The following is a 14,507-nucleotide window of genomic DNA, read 5'->3' on the forward strand; positions in this document are numbered from 1 at the left end:
CTTGCGTCCAACCTTGGGATCCTAGAGCAGAAGGAGGCCGAGACCCTGTCTCAGCTCTAGGACCGTCTCAATGCAAGGGTAAGGTCATTTATCTTTCTGAATTGTGCTCCTCAAGTGATTAATCGCGTGAAGCACATGGCGGTGGCCAAGAGTATGTGGGAGCACTTGGCGTCCCTATACAATCAAACCTCTCCCATGAAGAGGGTTTCCCTGGAAGTCCAGATGAGATTGTTGGATCCCAAGAAATCTTTATTGATGAGGGAGCATATCAACAAGTTATGGGAACTTCAGCAAGAATCCTCCAAGCAGGGAAGCATATATCTTTCAAGGACATGGCCATAACTCCACTATCCTAGCTATCCTCTCAGTATGGTGCATTCCATTCGTCTTTGATAACCAGTGGAAGGATGAACACGTTGACCTCGGAGGAACTGGTCCCAATGGTGCTTGACCAAGAGGAGAGATTTGTAAATCGTACCTGTGATTGGCAACTGAGCAGTAAGGACAAAGAAGTTGATAGTTGAGGAACGGGAAGCACTCAAGGAGTCACGTGCATGTATCCGATGTGGCTAGAAAGGTCATTATCGACGGAGGTATCCTCAAAGGAGTAGTGAGGGGACCTGTAACCAACAAGACAGTGCTACCGCCACTATGACGTTCATTCCAATCTTCTAGTGGCATGCGACAGGATGCGCTGCTAGCAAGCTTTCTAGATCCTGTGGAGGATTGCTTGCCTGTTAGTGGCAGCGGTACCTGCCAGACGTGTAGTGGCTAAGGAATTGTTGATCGAGGCAAGCTTTCAAGCAAGACCTCCAACCATGAGGAGTTGTTGCCGCTAACTCAGGTGGCAAAGGGGGTTTCATGTGTTCTGTTGTAGCTATTGTCGAATGAGCTGCTACAGATCCGGAAGGGTCAATTGATCGCCAAGGCCGGAATCCAGACACAGTAGATAAATCGTTGTGAGCTATTATATGTCCATTGTTATTGGAGCACTGAAGTTCATCGATCTGAGGATAATGTACAAATTTGGACTTGAAAGGGGACTTCACAAGAGGCTGCATAGCTTTGAGATACAAGTGCCCATGCAGGGAAGCAGACCTTGCACCGCGCACAGTATCAATTCGATTATTGTTCCAGTTAGACCAATTGGATTGATGTTCTAGTTGGACCAGATGTTCTAATTGGACTAGTTGGATTGATGTACCAGTTGAACCAGTTGGATTATTGTACCAATACCGGACCAAAGGAGTGTATCTAGCCTCTGTGGCCTAGGAGCAACAGTACCAGGCTTCCAGTGATTGTGCTGAGGCAAATCATGCCAAGAGGGGACTTCTTCGACAATACCTATGGCGGTCTTCAGCTATGGAATATCACACGACGGATTCCTCCAATTGTTCCAAAGGTACACCCACTCCTTGGCGCACATGTTCCATCCAAGAGCTGAGAGGGGTGTTGGAGGTCAACATCTCCTGATGTCAACTAGAGAGAGGGCCCTTGCTTTGTGGGTGTGCCTACCCAGAGAGATTAGGATAGGGTACAGAGAGACGGCCTTGTCGTGGCTGTGCCCACCCCCCCCCAGTGAGGGTAGAGTAGGGTAGGGTGTAGATCTGCCCGCCTGGAGGCTGGAGGACCTTCTTGACCCTCTTGTTCCCACATGGGAGCCTAGATGGTGATGAAAGAGGCAAGTCTTCTAGAGGGCCTTCGTGGACCCCTTTTTATGCGGCAGCCCCAGCCCAATGGGCCCAATTATGTGCATAGGTGGGCCAACCTGCTGGTCTGCCACCTGTCTGCCTTGGGTTGGCCTGTTTCAGGCAAGGGAGCAGCCCCTTTTGTGACCGTGTGCAGCCCATGAGGGGGGGGCCTCATGTACGGCAGGGGTCGGCCCCCTAGAGCCTGTTGGTCGGGGGTGTTTGCAGCAGGTTTGCCCCCTCATGTGGGCCCCTTGCAGCCCATCATAAAGCAGTCCAGTCGGACCTGATGGCAGGGGCTACAGCCCTTATAGAGCCCAGACAAGGTCGGCCCACCTAGGGACAAGACCACGCCCCTAGAGCAGGGGGTCGGCCAGCCTACTACAGCCGACTAGGGGAAGGGGTGGGGCTATATATAGGCCCCCCTCCTTTCCTCTCATTTCATCTCAGCAGTGGAGCAGTTCAGCCATATATAGAGCAGAGGTTTTCCCCACCAAGCGGGAGTTTTTCCTGAAATCACTTGCAGTTCTCTCATCTCTTTCTTCCTCTCCTATTTTGTATGTGTGTGTGAGGTTTGTTCTCTCTCTACATTTCTGCTCAGTTCTGCTGACACATCCTCCTGCTGCACAACCCGCCAAAGACTCGAACTTCTTTATGCCTAAGCTTGCAAGCAAAGGCACAGCTTCATTCCCTTCCTCTCAATTCTAACCCTGTCCTCTCCCAACACACCATGCAGCTCCCTCGGAGCTAACAGCAGAGACAGTTGATTCCTTCTCTCAACTTCTAGGTCCGAGGTCTCATACAGGATAGACCTGAGAGAGACTTAGAGGTTTGGATCCTGAAATTACCTGGACATCTCAGATGATTACCCCCTCGCCATGGAGATAATGGTCTTGATCCTGCGGCCCTGAAAGGTAAATTCTATTGAAGCAGTGGGCACCCCCTCTCGTCCATTCTAGGGTTTCAACTTTGCTTCCGTAGAAGAGCCCCGTGCTCTTTGATCTTATGATGAGTGACCAAATGTTCAAGCACGATGGAGTGGTTGGGACCCCAAGAGAGGCAGTTATGGATATCCCACGGCAAAAAAGCTACCTTCTAGTTCGCTTTCTCGCTGGAGAGACGAGGCATGGGCCTTGCAATAGCTGTGATCAGCCCCGAATGCCTCCTTCTTGACGCAGTGGGCCCTGAAGGTAGGCATTGAGCATGTCATGCCATCGCACTCCCCTTCCAAACCCCCACCAAAATCGTAAAAATCCAAGATTGTGTACAGACCCATAAGAGGGCCTTGTTCTCCATCCCCCTTCGCATGAGTTGGACCATGGTGAATTGGAACATGCATAGACTCCATGATCGTGCGCGGTAGTAGCCACAACAAATAATACTTCATCAAGAGCTGCAGAGGGATGTGGTGGGATGGGCAGAGATATCAGATGCCACCGCCGTCTCCTTCCAAGGAGAGACCCAGAGGTGCCATCCCCTATAGTAGGCAGGAGGGGAGGGGTCTGCATTTTAATATCCTAGGCACTAGCCTTAGATTTGTTCGATCAGGGGTGAGCTTATTACACGACGAGTAGTATGAATTGATTTACGATTGGGTGACTCCAGGATCGGAATCAAGAATGTGTATGACTCTACTTGCAAATAGCATTGCCCCTCTTTCTGAAGGTAAACTTACCAAGAGCCTCCCAAATTTCAACTCTTGAATTGTTGGAGGTAATTTGGAGTTCAAGGACAAGCAGCACAGAATTTCCTTCTTAACAATGCCCGTGGTCGAGAGGAGCATGTGGGAGCAGTTCATTTGTGATTAGTGGTCGTGACCAGAGGAGGGAGGCGGAGTTCTTTGGACTTCTGCTGGGAGTCTTTGCTTCTCCTTGGCTCAGCGGTGGCATGATGGTTTGCTAAAGCAACTTCACAAATTCTACCTAGCGGATTGGGCAATGCACAAAGGGAGAGCCACCGATATTTTGGAAGGGATGATAGTGTCAAATCACTCCTCCCCCGTCGTGCTTCACTTAGAGCAGCCCTGTCGCAGACTCCCACAGAAGGGAGTCTATATCCGCGAATGCCTTGCTTCAAAAGGAGGAGGTGTAGCTGGCTGTGGCAAAGATCTGGCAGCAGCCAAAGAGCCCCCCCGTGGGTGGTTGCACTTCTCGAAGGGCAGACACGATCTAGAGAGCAATGAGGAGCTCTAGGCCCACGCTCTTCATCAACACCACTCTCCAGGAGCGTGAGAGAGCACTAAGACAGGATTTAGCTTCCATACAGTGACTCAAAGAGTAGGACTCGGTCTCATAGCCGCTCTTAGACCGTTATGAGAGTGCTCTTAGATCAATACGAGACTGCTCAGCTCAACATTCAGGCCATGGAGATCCATCGAGCTGAGTTCTCTTATCACTCCTCTAGAGCACGATGGGGTTCAACAGGGAGAAAGACCACTGGCCCCCGATCAACAAGAAATAGCTTCAACGATTGTGGGATTTGGGCAGACAATTGCACTCAGACTCGTAGGAGATTTTAGAGATGACCACAGGCTTCTATCGACGGCTACTTCAATCTCAAGAAGAGCCCCCCTAGCCAAGGAGGAAGTCTAGGCCCGTATCCTAACAGTGGTCTCTCCAAGTATGAGCGGGCAGGTGGAGGTGCCTTTCATTGATGAGAATCTTTTGGAGGTACTCTAGGCCTTTCCCCCACAAACGTGCCTTGGGGAGGATAGATTAACACAGTCCTTCTTAAGGTGCTTCTAGAAGCTTATTCACACCCCCTATGGATGGCTTTTCAATGGATTTTTCACTCTCGCTTTCTACCCTAATCCTTGAGTCGCCCGTGGATATGCTTGATCCCAAAGGCAGGGAATAGGTCTAACATACGACAGTGGACACCCATAACTCTATTGGTCACTGCTTACAAGATCTTGGCCAACGTCTTGAGCTTGTGGTTGCTGCCCCACCTCACTGACATCATCCATGACACGCAGACAGATTTTGTTCAGGCTGGACAGGATCTTTACCTTATGGGAGGCAGTTAATTGGTCTCGAGGAGCCTCAACCTATTGCCATCCTTCTTTAAGATTTTGAGAAGGCTTATGATAGCCTGGGGTGGTCTTTTCTAAAGGGCACCATGCAGAGGATGGGTTTTTTCAAACAAATGGGGGGTCCGGGCCATGTATGCAGGGATTGCAAGTCACATGCTTGTCACAGGTCACACAAGGGAAGCATTTGCAGTTTCTTAGACTGCCCCCGCGTCCCTTCCTCTTTCTCTTTGTGGTAGAGACTCTAGGCTACATTCTACAGTCTCAGGCAGTAGATTCACAACGTTTCGGCTCCCAATTCAATAGGAGGAGAAGCCACCGTACTCAGAGTTCGCAGATGGCACGACATAGTTTGGGATCACGTTCCAACAGTGGTCTCGCAGGATTTATGCAATAGGCTAGAGGAGCCTTTCACGAATGAGGAGCTCTGGGAAGCCCTCAAGGCTCTCCCGACCCTGAAGTGTCCTGGTGAAGATGGCTTGACTCCGGCCTTCTTCCGAAACTTCTAGGAGATTATCTCCACCCCTTTCCGGCTAACATGCCAGGAGCTTTTTGACACGGGCTCCCTCCCTCAGTGCTTGAGCAGGGGTTGGATTTGTTTGATCCCGAAAGGGGGAGATAGGTCAGACATCCGGCAATGGACACCGATCACTCTACTTGATACCACTTACAAGATCCTCGCCAACGTCTTGAGCTTGCAGTTACGGCCCCATCTTACGGACATCATCCACGACACACAGACGGGGTTTGTCCAACAGCGTAGCATCCTGGACAACATTTTCACTTTTTGGGAGCAATGGATTGGTCCAAGGAGGAGTCACAGCCGCTAGCCGTCCTTCTGTTGGATTTTGAGAAGGCCTATGACAGGGTGGAGTGGTCCTTCTTGGAGGGCACTATGCAGAGATTGGGTTTCTCAGACAGATAGGTCAAAGGAGTTTCAGCACTCTATGCGGGGACCTCTAGCCAGGTGCTTATCGGAGGACACACAGGCGAGGCCTTTCCTCTCTCGCGCCAGAGCTGCCCACTTGCTCCCTTCCTCTTCTTGTTCGTGGCGGAAGCCTTGGGCTACTACTTGAGATCACAGGTGGCAGGCCTCACAGGGTTGAGGCTCCCAATCCGACAGGAGGAGAAACTGTTCGACTCTGAGTTTGCAGATGACACGGCCTTGTATGTTGAGGGCACCACAGCTAGTTTGAAGAGAGTCAGGGGAGCCTTGGCTATCTACTGCGAGGCCTCGGGTGCGCGTATCAACTGGACAAAGTCTATAGGTTTCTTCACGGGCCAGGAGGAGACACAGGAGATCCGTGAGTGGGAGAGTGATTTTGGCTTCAGATGGATACCGCGAGGTCAGACAGCCAGATACCTTGGTTGCCAGGTTGGTATTGATATTACAACAGAGCAGCAGATCACCCCGGTCCTAGAGAGTGTTCGGCGCAAGCTTCTCTACTGGAGCTCAACCAACCTCTCCCTAGCAGGGTGTGCCTTCGCGGCAAACCAGGTCCTCGCCACGGCCTGGTATATCGCCTCCTGCTGGTGCTTTCACAAAGGATGCATTGGGCAGCTCTGATAGTTGGTTCAAAACTTCCTTTGGGCAGGATCGGACGGCACGCGAAATACTAGAGCCCCGGAAGCTTGGCAAACGGTGATCATGCCTCAGGCACTAAAAGGCTTGGGTATCATGGATCCGAAGATGCAGAGCAGAGCCCTCTTGGACAAGTTGGTTGTTCGTGGCCTCACTCTAGGTGCAGAGCCTTACACCATTGGGAAACCAGCAGCGGAGTAGCAAAGGTAAATGTAAGACCAAGCTTGCACCTACTGTGGTATGGATGGCCATAGGCAAGATCCCTCTACAGGAAGAAAATACGACAAATTGATTGGGATCAAGATGTTATATGGAATGACAATCAAAAGGGAACACATATGACTCTTTTTCAATGACAAGGCAGCAAGGACAAGGATTCCAGACAAACCAAGAAGCTGAAAGTCGATATCTGAGGAGCTCACTCTGACCAAACTCAACCAAAGAGCCATTGAACTTACTAAAGTGAAGGAAGCCATAAAAGCAAGCAAATGGGTGGTCTATAGGGAAGGACAAGCACTGGTTCGGGAACTCAAATCTAAGCATAAAGAGTCTCAGTCTTAAACTGATGTGATGAAGGTCATCCTAAAGAGAGAACTAGAAAGTTGTGTCCTATAATAATTGTGGAGCTGCCTTATGCACTCAACAGGAGCTGCCATGTGCAGTCCCTTGACTGTCTGATACTCAAAGATGTTGTAGCTACTCTTTTTTTTTCCCCTCCCAAAGAAAGGAACCTTCTATTAATGCTTGAAAGACTTCATACAAAACAGCAACCCCGAAGGTGCTGAGTATGGAAAAAACCAGGAAAAGGCTGAAAGGAAAAACCGGCCTGTTTCAGAGACCCAGTTCACTGCCTAGGGAATCTCTGGTACTGGGGCTAACAGCCAAGTGGGGGGACTACAACAACCAGCGAATCCCTTGCGTAGTGAAGATGTAGAAGACTCCTGCAGGCCAAGCCTTGCAGAAACGAGCACGCTGCTCAATAGTTGCTCTAGAGCCTGGAGTCCCACGCTCCCAGGTGGAGTGTAGAGTATAGATGATATCCTGCCAGATGGCGACCATGGTAGCCGAGGGTGGAATCTGATGCTCACCCATCACGAGATTGCAACGAGCCACCCAGATGTTCCACGCGGTGATACTGGCTACCACCTCCCAAACATTGTTCTCCGAAGGAGAAAGGGGAGCTAGGCTATCAGGAGGGACTGCCCCATGGAGCGCTATCCTTTGTATGCTCCGACCATGTATCCGGTAGGCTGGGGAGACCTCATCAATCTGGAACGCGTGCCATGATCTTGAGGGCTTCCATCAGATCCTCGCTGCTCTGTGACAGCTCCAAAGGCAGTGCGGAATCGTCTCCAAGAAACCACTAGAGCAACAATGGCACTGCCCCTCCACTCGCATCTACTCCAACCACAGTCCGATGGGCAAGCCTCCGTGGGCGGCCAGCCAGAAGAAGTAGGATATCTTCTTCGGCCGCAAACTGAACCATAACCGTGTCCAAAACCTGAAACGGACATCTCGGGGCACTCTCTGGGTCACCCAATGCCGCTCCCTCGAGGGGGTCCACCTCGAAGAGTCCATCTGAAGCCTCCTGCTAATCCATGTGGTATAGGAAAAGAAGGGCATCTCATCCATTTGCTCAGCAAGGCCATCCCTAGAGGGCCAGAACCACTCTCCCCAATCCCACTGGACCTCCCTCAAGGGTCTGCCCTCCCACATCCAGAGGCGCCATCTGGGGGCATCCTACTCTGAAATACTGGGAGGGTCAATGTGCCACTCCTTCCCCAAACGTCCTACCACTCTGATCATCTGCCAGTGAATCCCATCAAGACTCCCATCCATCTCAAGGTCCCTCTCCGTGAGTGGATGGAGTAGGCCTCCCAGTCCTACACGGTAGAAGCCAGGGTGGGTGTTGCCTCGCTGCATCATCCTCCTCAAAGAGACACCAGTATGAGAAAACTGCCCCAACTTAGTGCTGTCCCTCCAAGCGTGAAGTCCCTCCTATCAGGACTCGGGGATGGCTAGGTCAATCTCTCATCCGCTGCCCTGCTCCTCGCAGATGCGCTATTGCGCCAAGCCTTGCCTCTGACTCCATGGGTAGTCTGCTCCATCACCAAAAGACCCAGCCGGGCCACTATCCTATTGTGCCCAACCAATGTGCGTCTACTGTCCAAGCATATGCTCCTCCTGATCTTGGATCTCTGGGTGCCACATAAGGGGCTGACGCTCAAACTCCTCTCTGCATCTGGGCGGAGCACGAATGAGACCGCCTGCAAGACCCTCTGAAGGCGCGCTGCCTCCTCCCCCGCGCGCTGCCTCCTCCCTCCCCTCCCCCCTACCTGCTACTCCTGCCTCCTCCCTCCCGGATAACTGAGCTACTCAAATGCCTTCTCCTCATATGGGGGGCTTACAAGTAGAGTTAGCTGGTTCCTGCGTAGTTACACGAGAGTGGAGCATTGATATCTAACGGATTGTTGTAGTTACAAATTGTTGTAGTTTTACTCCTAATGGATGGGTTCTAGCTAGACCATATGTAAGGTGATTCATTCTATTTTTTGTGAACTCCTCCCCATCACACCAACCATCCACCAACTCCCCCACACATAAAATCAATTGTACTTTGTCCTAGCTTCCTGCTCTTTCACTTCCACACACAGGTCAGCTTTATTCACTTTGTTATTTACATTGCCGATGATCTCTTGTTTCATTGACCCCACCTCACCATAGAAACAAGGTGTCATGCTGGTGGGGATGTATTACATTGGTGTAGTACCTCTTTGTGTGTGTGTGTGTGTGTGTGTGTGTGTGTACCTGGCTGTCCATTTTCTTGGGACTGTTCTTTGTAATATAATGACAAATGGATTTCACCGCAAAAGAATGTGTGTGTGTGTGTGTGTGTGTGAGACAGAGAGAGAGAGACGTAAAAGTATGACCAGAATATTCGAAGCAGTGATAACCTGAGACCAAAGTCCAATTATTTTTTAGGTAATCTATTCCTAGAAAAAAGCCAGTCAGCAAAAATCTTATTTGAGATAAATGAATCTAGTTTTCGACATTTCAATTCAGGACAGCATAACACCCCTTAGGGTGAAAACACTCCATAGAATACCTAAGTCGCTCCTGAGTCCGAATTTTCCAATACTGTGCTGTGGCAAAGGAGTCAATCATAGCACCTCCAACATTTGGCAGATGTTTTACCAATTCAAGGGTGAAGTAATGTCCACGCATTTCATGAATCCACCACAATGTTTTTGGCAAGACCTCTGAAATATCCTCCGTGAAAGAAGAATCTAACCACTTGCCAGCCACAGCCGTATTCAAAATAATCAAGTCTGCTTTGTGTGCTGCCTGAATTGTAAGTGGACCCCTGGCTGGACAGATCTGTAAAGCAATTAACAACATAAGAGATAGGAATTAAAAAACTAACGGGAAATTTGAACAATGGTAACAATCATGAAATATAAAAATCTTAGCTTGGTGAAGCCCCTGACTGAAAAAACTTTAAAAATGAAAGCAGGCTATAAACAGCAAGTGGGAGGAAGGAAAACAAGACAGGGATCCTGGACTGCAGCATAGCTAAAAAATTTCGACCTTCAAGCTTTAAATCAGACACAATATTAAAAACGCAGAAAAGTGGCTAGAAAAAAAAAGAACTACAACCCTTCCAGAAAAAGATGCTTCCAGCAAACAGTAAATGTTATCTCTCTAGAAAAGGCTGTAGGTCTGTAAGTGCACCAGCTCTCAGATATACTGTAAGTGAAGAGTTTTTTGACAACATCTCACATATTATCATGTCACAACCTACATCTTGATTCATCTCTGTCCTAGCTTTAAAACACCAGCAGACCAGATACCAGACATAAGGACCACTTTTCCTTGCTTGTTCTTTTCTCTGGCTACCCATACCTCATTGATACAAAGAGTATATTTAAATTTTCATACCTATACCTTATTTATACAAAGAGTGTATGCATTGGATCAAAGCTGGAGTAGATGAACTACTCCACTTGACCCGCCTCCATGTGGCAACCAAGGAACCCTGATAATCATGGCCACATCCCAATCCCATTCTGAATGGTCAGGCCATAAGTCGTCCATAACTCAAGCAGCCATCTCCAATAAGCAGTGATAGGCCCACCTCTATGCTCTGAGTGTCCTCCGAGTGTCCCCACAGTCTAAGTGTCCTCTAGGGAGTCTGATGTAGTCCTCCACAAATTTAATTATGTGAGCATTACCAAGATGGAGGCGATAAATTCTCTCTTGACCCCATTGCAAAATATCTACTATGCCCACAAACAAATCCAGCTATGGTACGATAGGAAGGATGACACCAAGTAATGATGATGAGGACGACGATGAGAATAATATCCATTTCCTGACCGTGCCTGTCAGATGCCTCAGCAGGAAAATAGAAAGCTGCTATGTAAAGGTGCTATGATGACCTTGACGGCTTCTCTCTTGTGAACAAAAAATGACTTCTACATACAATTCCACACCGCGTAGAAAGTTCGTTAGCTTTCCCCCACACCCTTATTTGTCAACAATGACCCAACAACTAATCTCACACAAGGAGCAGAGGGTCAATGTCAAAATGACATGAAAAACCAAGATATGTGCCTTTCTGTAGGGAGGCTAACCCTAAGGCACCCTAACCCTAACCCTAGGGGATGGATCAAGCTACTATTCCACCAGGGTTGGAGCCTCTTTGTAAAATCACCACAACACTTTATTCCTGACCACTCTCAACCTACGAACCTGTCCTACCTTGGCTCTTGTCCCAAGGATACATTATACTCTTAGGCAACATGACCAAGCCATGACTATCTGCCTCAAACTCGAAATAGCCCCATCAAACTAATCTGCATATGCTTTACAGAGCCCCTGGCTGGCTCCGTGGCAGCCCCATAGGTTACTTACAACTTGCTTGACTACAGCCAACCTATGATGACACCTGTAAGTTGTAACATAAGTTTTGCTTCTCAATCCTCTCCTGATGCTACCCATGTGGCCATGCTGCAAACTTTTGCTCATTCATGTTCCTTGCTGGCTGCTTGTTTACACTTGGCTGGTGGTTGAAGTGGTCCTGCTGGGTATGCAATAGTGGGCTCAAAGACCCCTTATTGGGCTCCCCTCAAACCCCCTCCCCAATCCAGGCACCTAAAGATGGCCCTATAGGCTACCTACAGTTGGTTTAAAGGGCAGAAAATATTTGGATTGAGTCTACTACAAATGGCATCCTGGGTTGGCTAACCTAGCTCAGTTTACCAGACGTCCCCATGGGCTGCTGTAGACTGACACTGTAGACGGAAAATTTTTGGATTGAGTCTACTACAAATGGCATCCTGGGTTGGCTGGCCTAGCCCAGGTTACCAGACGTCACATGGGCTGCTGTAGACTGAAGCCGACCTGGACCCATTGGCTGCCCTACCAGGCAGCTGGCTGCAATTGCTGCTCGGAAACAGTGCTTGGTTGCAAGTATTTCTGGACATTAGATCTGTGTGTTTGCTGCCCTAACGAGTTCTCACGGGAACAGCCTTCACGATTGACCCAAGCCTCATGTGGATCCCGTATGGCACAAACCTCTCAATAACTATCCTATCTAAAGGTGAACCTGCCTAGCCACCTGATGGCAAGTTCTAGAAGATAACGATGGGAGACAATCTAAAACCCAAAGACAAAAGGATGCAACAAGAAAAATAACAGGCTGATCCCAATGAGGTAGAAGGCTGGGAAGAAAAGCATGCTGAGGTGTTGTCAATGATCATCGCAACGACATCAGATGGAGTGATTCCACACATTCAGCAGATACTTCGAAGGAAGCATGGGACATCCTGAAGGACCTATATCAAGCGAACAATATCAGCCAGACAAGGTAGAAGAGTGGGAAGAAAAGGATGCCGAAGCATTGTCAATGATCATGTGGATCTCCTGGTCTCATGATCTCTGACATAGTCACTGTCACAGTATCCATGCAACCTTGGATGACTTCCTCTGTGTTCTATTCCAAACTGTCTTGTACCTGATGTGTCTCAAAACTCTTTTGACTGCATTCCAGTGAGACTGTTTTGGATTTGCCATAAACTATATAAGTAAACTTACTGCATAACAAATATCTAGCACTTGTACATACTGTATAACAAATATCTAGCCGTGTAATAGTTAGATATATAGGAGATCCGATGAGCTGCCAATAGTACATGTCATTGACTATAGGCTTTTCTGAATCTTTAGTAAGTTTCAAACTATGTTCCATGGGAGTGGCCGCAATCTTGCAATCTGCCATATGAAACTCCTTCAGGAGACTGCCAACATATTTCAACTGACTCATGAAGGTGCTGTCTGGATCTCTCCAAAACTCAATTCCAAGACAATAGTACATAAGTCCAAGATCTTTCATGTCGAACTCTACAGATAAGTCTTGTTTCAATTTCTTGATAAAGCTATCCTTGCTTCCAGTCACAATCAGATCATCTACGTACAAAAGTGCAATACTAATGTCTTTCCCTTGAACTTTGTAGTAGAGAGTATTATCTGCATTGGATTTCATGTATCCTAAATCAGCAAGATACTTGTCGATTCTACTGTACCAACTTCTGGGTACTTGCTTTAAGCCATAGAGACTTTTCTTGAGATGGCAAGCATGATTCTCTTTTCCTGGTTCAACATAACCTGCTGGTTGTTGCATGTAGACTTTTGCATCTAGATAACCATTGAGAAAAGCATTCTTGACATCGAGCTGAAACACATTCCATCTGTTGAGTGTCACTGGTGATTTCAAGAACCATATGGAATCCCTCTTTGCTACTAAATCATAAGTCTCATCATATTCCTGACCATATTGCTGTGCAAATCCTTTTGTAACTAGTCTGGCTTTGTATCTTTCAATGCTTCCATTTGGATTGTACTTCACTTTGTATACCAATTTGTTTGCTATGGCCTTCTTTTCTTGTGGAAGGTCGCATAATTTCCAAGTATTATTCTTGTACAAAGCATCCATTTCTTCATTCATAGCAGTTTACCATTCTGGCTTGTCAACTGCGTCTTCGAAGTACACTAGCTCTTCTGAAGCCATGATGGTAGTCATAAGAGCATAGTTGGTAGTTTCAACCTGAATTTCTTTGCCTTTCTGAGCATATGTCACTCCGGCTGATGATCTGCTTTCCCTAGTAGACCGTCTGAGTTGCTATGATTCTTCTCGGGGTGCTTTTGGCAATTCTTGCTTTTCTTCATTAACCTTTTCAGTAGATGACTGTGTAATCGATGCATCTATCTCCTGTGTATTTGAGATTTTCCATTTTGATTTCTCATCAAAGATTACATCTTGGAGATAATGACCTTTCGGTTGATGGGATCATACAACGTGCATGCTTTACTTTCTTTACTGTGATGTGCCTGATATTTGTACCATGATTGCTCGAGTACACTGGCTCTTCATGATCAAAGATGGTGGTATCATGGATGGTTGATGCTCCCTGAATTGTACCTACGTTTTGGGATGGCTTACCTCAGTGGAGCTGCACCTGGAGAAACTGGAGCTACAGGTTCGAAGATAAAAGACTGAGGAGGTCTCCAACATGTTCCTAAGAGCTTCGCTGTGGGAGTTCATGGAGCATCTGCATCCACAAGTGGGTGTGGGTAAATGAGAAGAGGTGTTGGGAGTATTGGGGTCACCTCCCCGCCTGTGAGAGGAGGAAAATGGGGGAAGCATACCACTAAGAGAAGCCACGTGGGCAGATCTAAAAGACTGCAATGTGGGCAGATCGGAGTTTGCAGGCAGCCTGCCAAGTAGGCAGCAAGCAGAGCTCTTGCTACAGGTCGTGAAGAGGACAACAAATCGATACAGAACTTTAATGCTGCAAGACAGGCAGTATGGGGCCATTCAGAGGCCTGTACCTGGTCAGCAGCAGCAGGAACATGTGGCTGGAGCAAGTACACTGTTGCAGGATGTGCAGCAGATGGCTGGAGCAGAAGATGGGCCAATAGGGGCCTACCACATGGTCACGCAGGTCAGTAGGACAAATGCAGGCTGCAAATTAGCAGTCGGGTCTATGCAGAGAGGGAGTAGGCCTGTGGGCACCTGCCACATGGCAACTATGAGGCCAAGAGCTGCATGCTGATTAGCAGTCACCAACTGGGGCCGTGTCTGTGGGTCTGGTCGGGTGTACCTTGCAGCAGGTCGGCCAGACTAGGGGCATTCAGCCCTATAAAAGAG

The 14,507-nt window shown here is 48.3% G+C and overlaps 1 protein-coding gene across 2 annotated transcripts in view; it reads right to left on the bottom strand.

The window, feature by feature from the left end:
* The window catches only part of LOC147890758 (uncharacterized), a 63,316-nt gene that overhangs the window by 44,064 nt on the left and 4,745 nt on the right, over positions 1–14,507 (bottom strand). For both annotated transcript variants that reach the window (XM_087389362.1, XM_087389360.1), the window contains exon 3: positions 9,405–9,676. In XM_087389362.1, the coding sequence (XP_087245488.1) occupies positions 9,405–9,676 (272 nt within the window). The remainder of the gene's footprint in view (positions 1–9,404; positions 9,677–14,507) is intronic.

Source organism: Dipteris shenzhenensis, chromosome 18, assembly GCF_047967505.1.
Source record: "Dipteris shenzhenensis isolate YYH24624 ecotype China chromosome 18, Dip_SZ_1.0, whole genome shotgun sequence".
NCBI classification, from domain to species: domain Eukaryota; kingdom Viridiplantae; phylum Streptophyta; class Polypodiopsida; order Gleicheniales; family Dipteridaceae; genus Dipteris; species Dipteris shenzhenensis.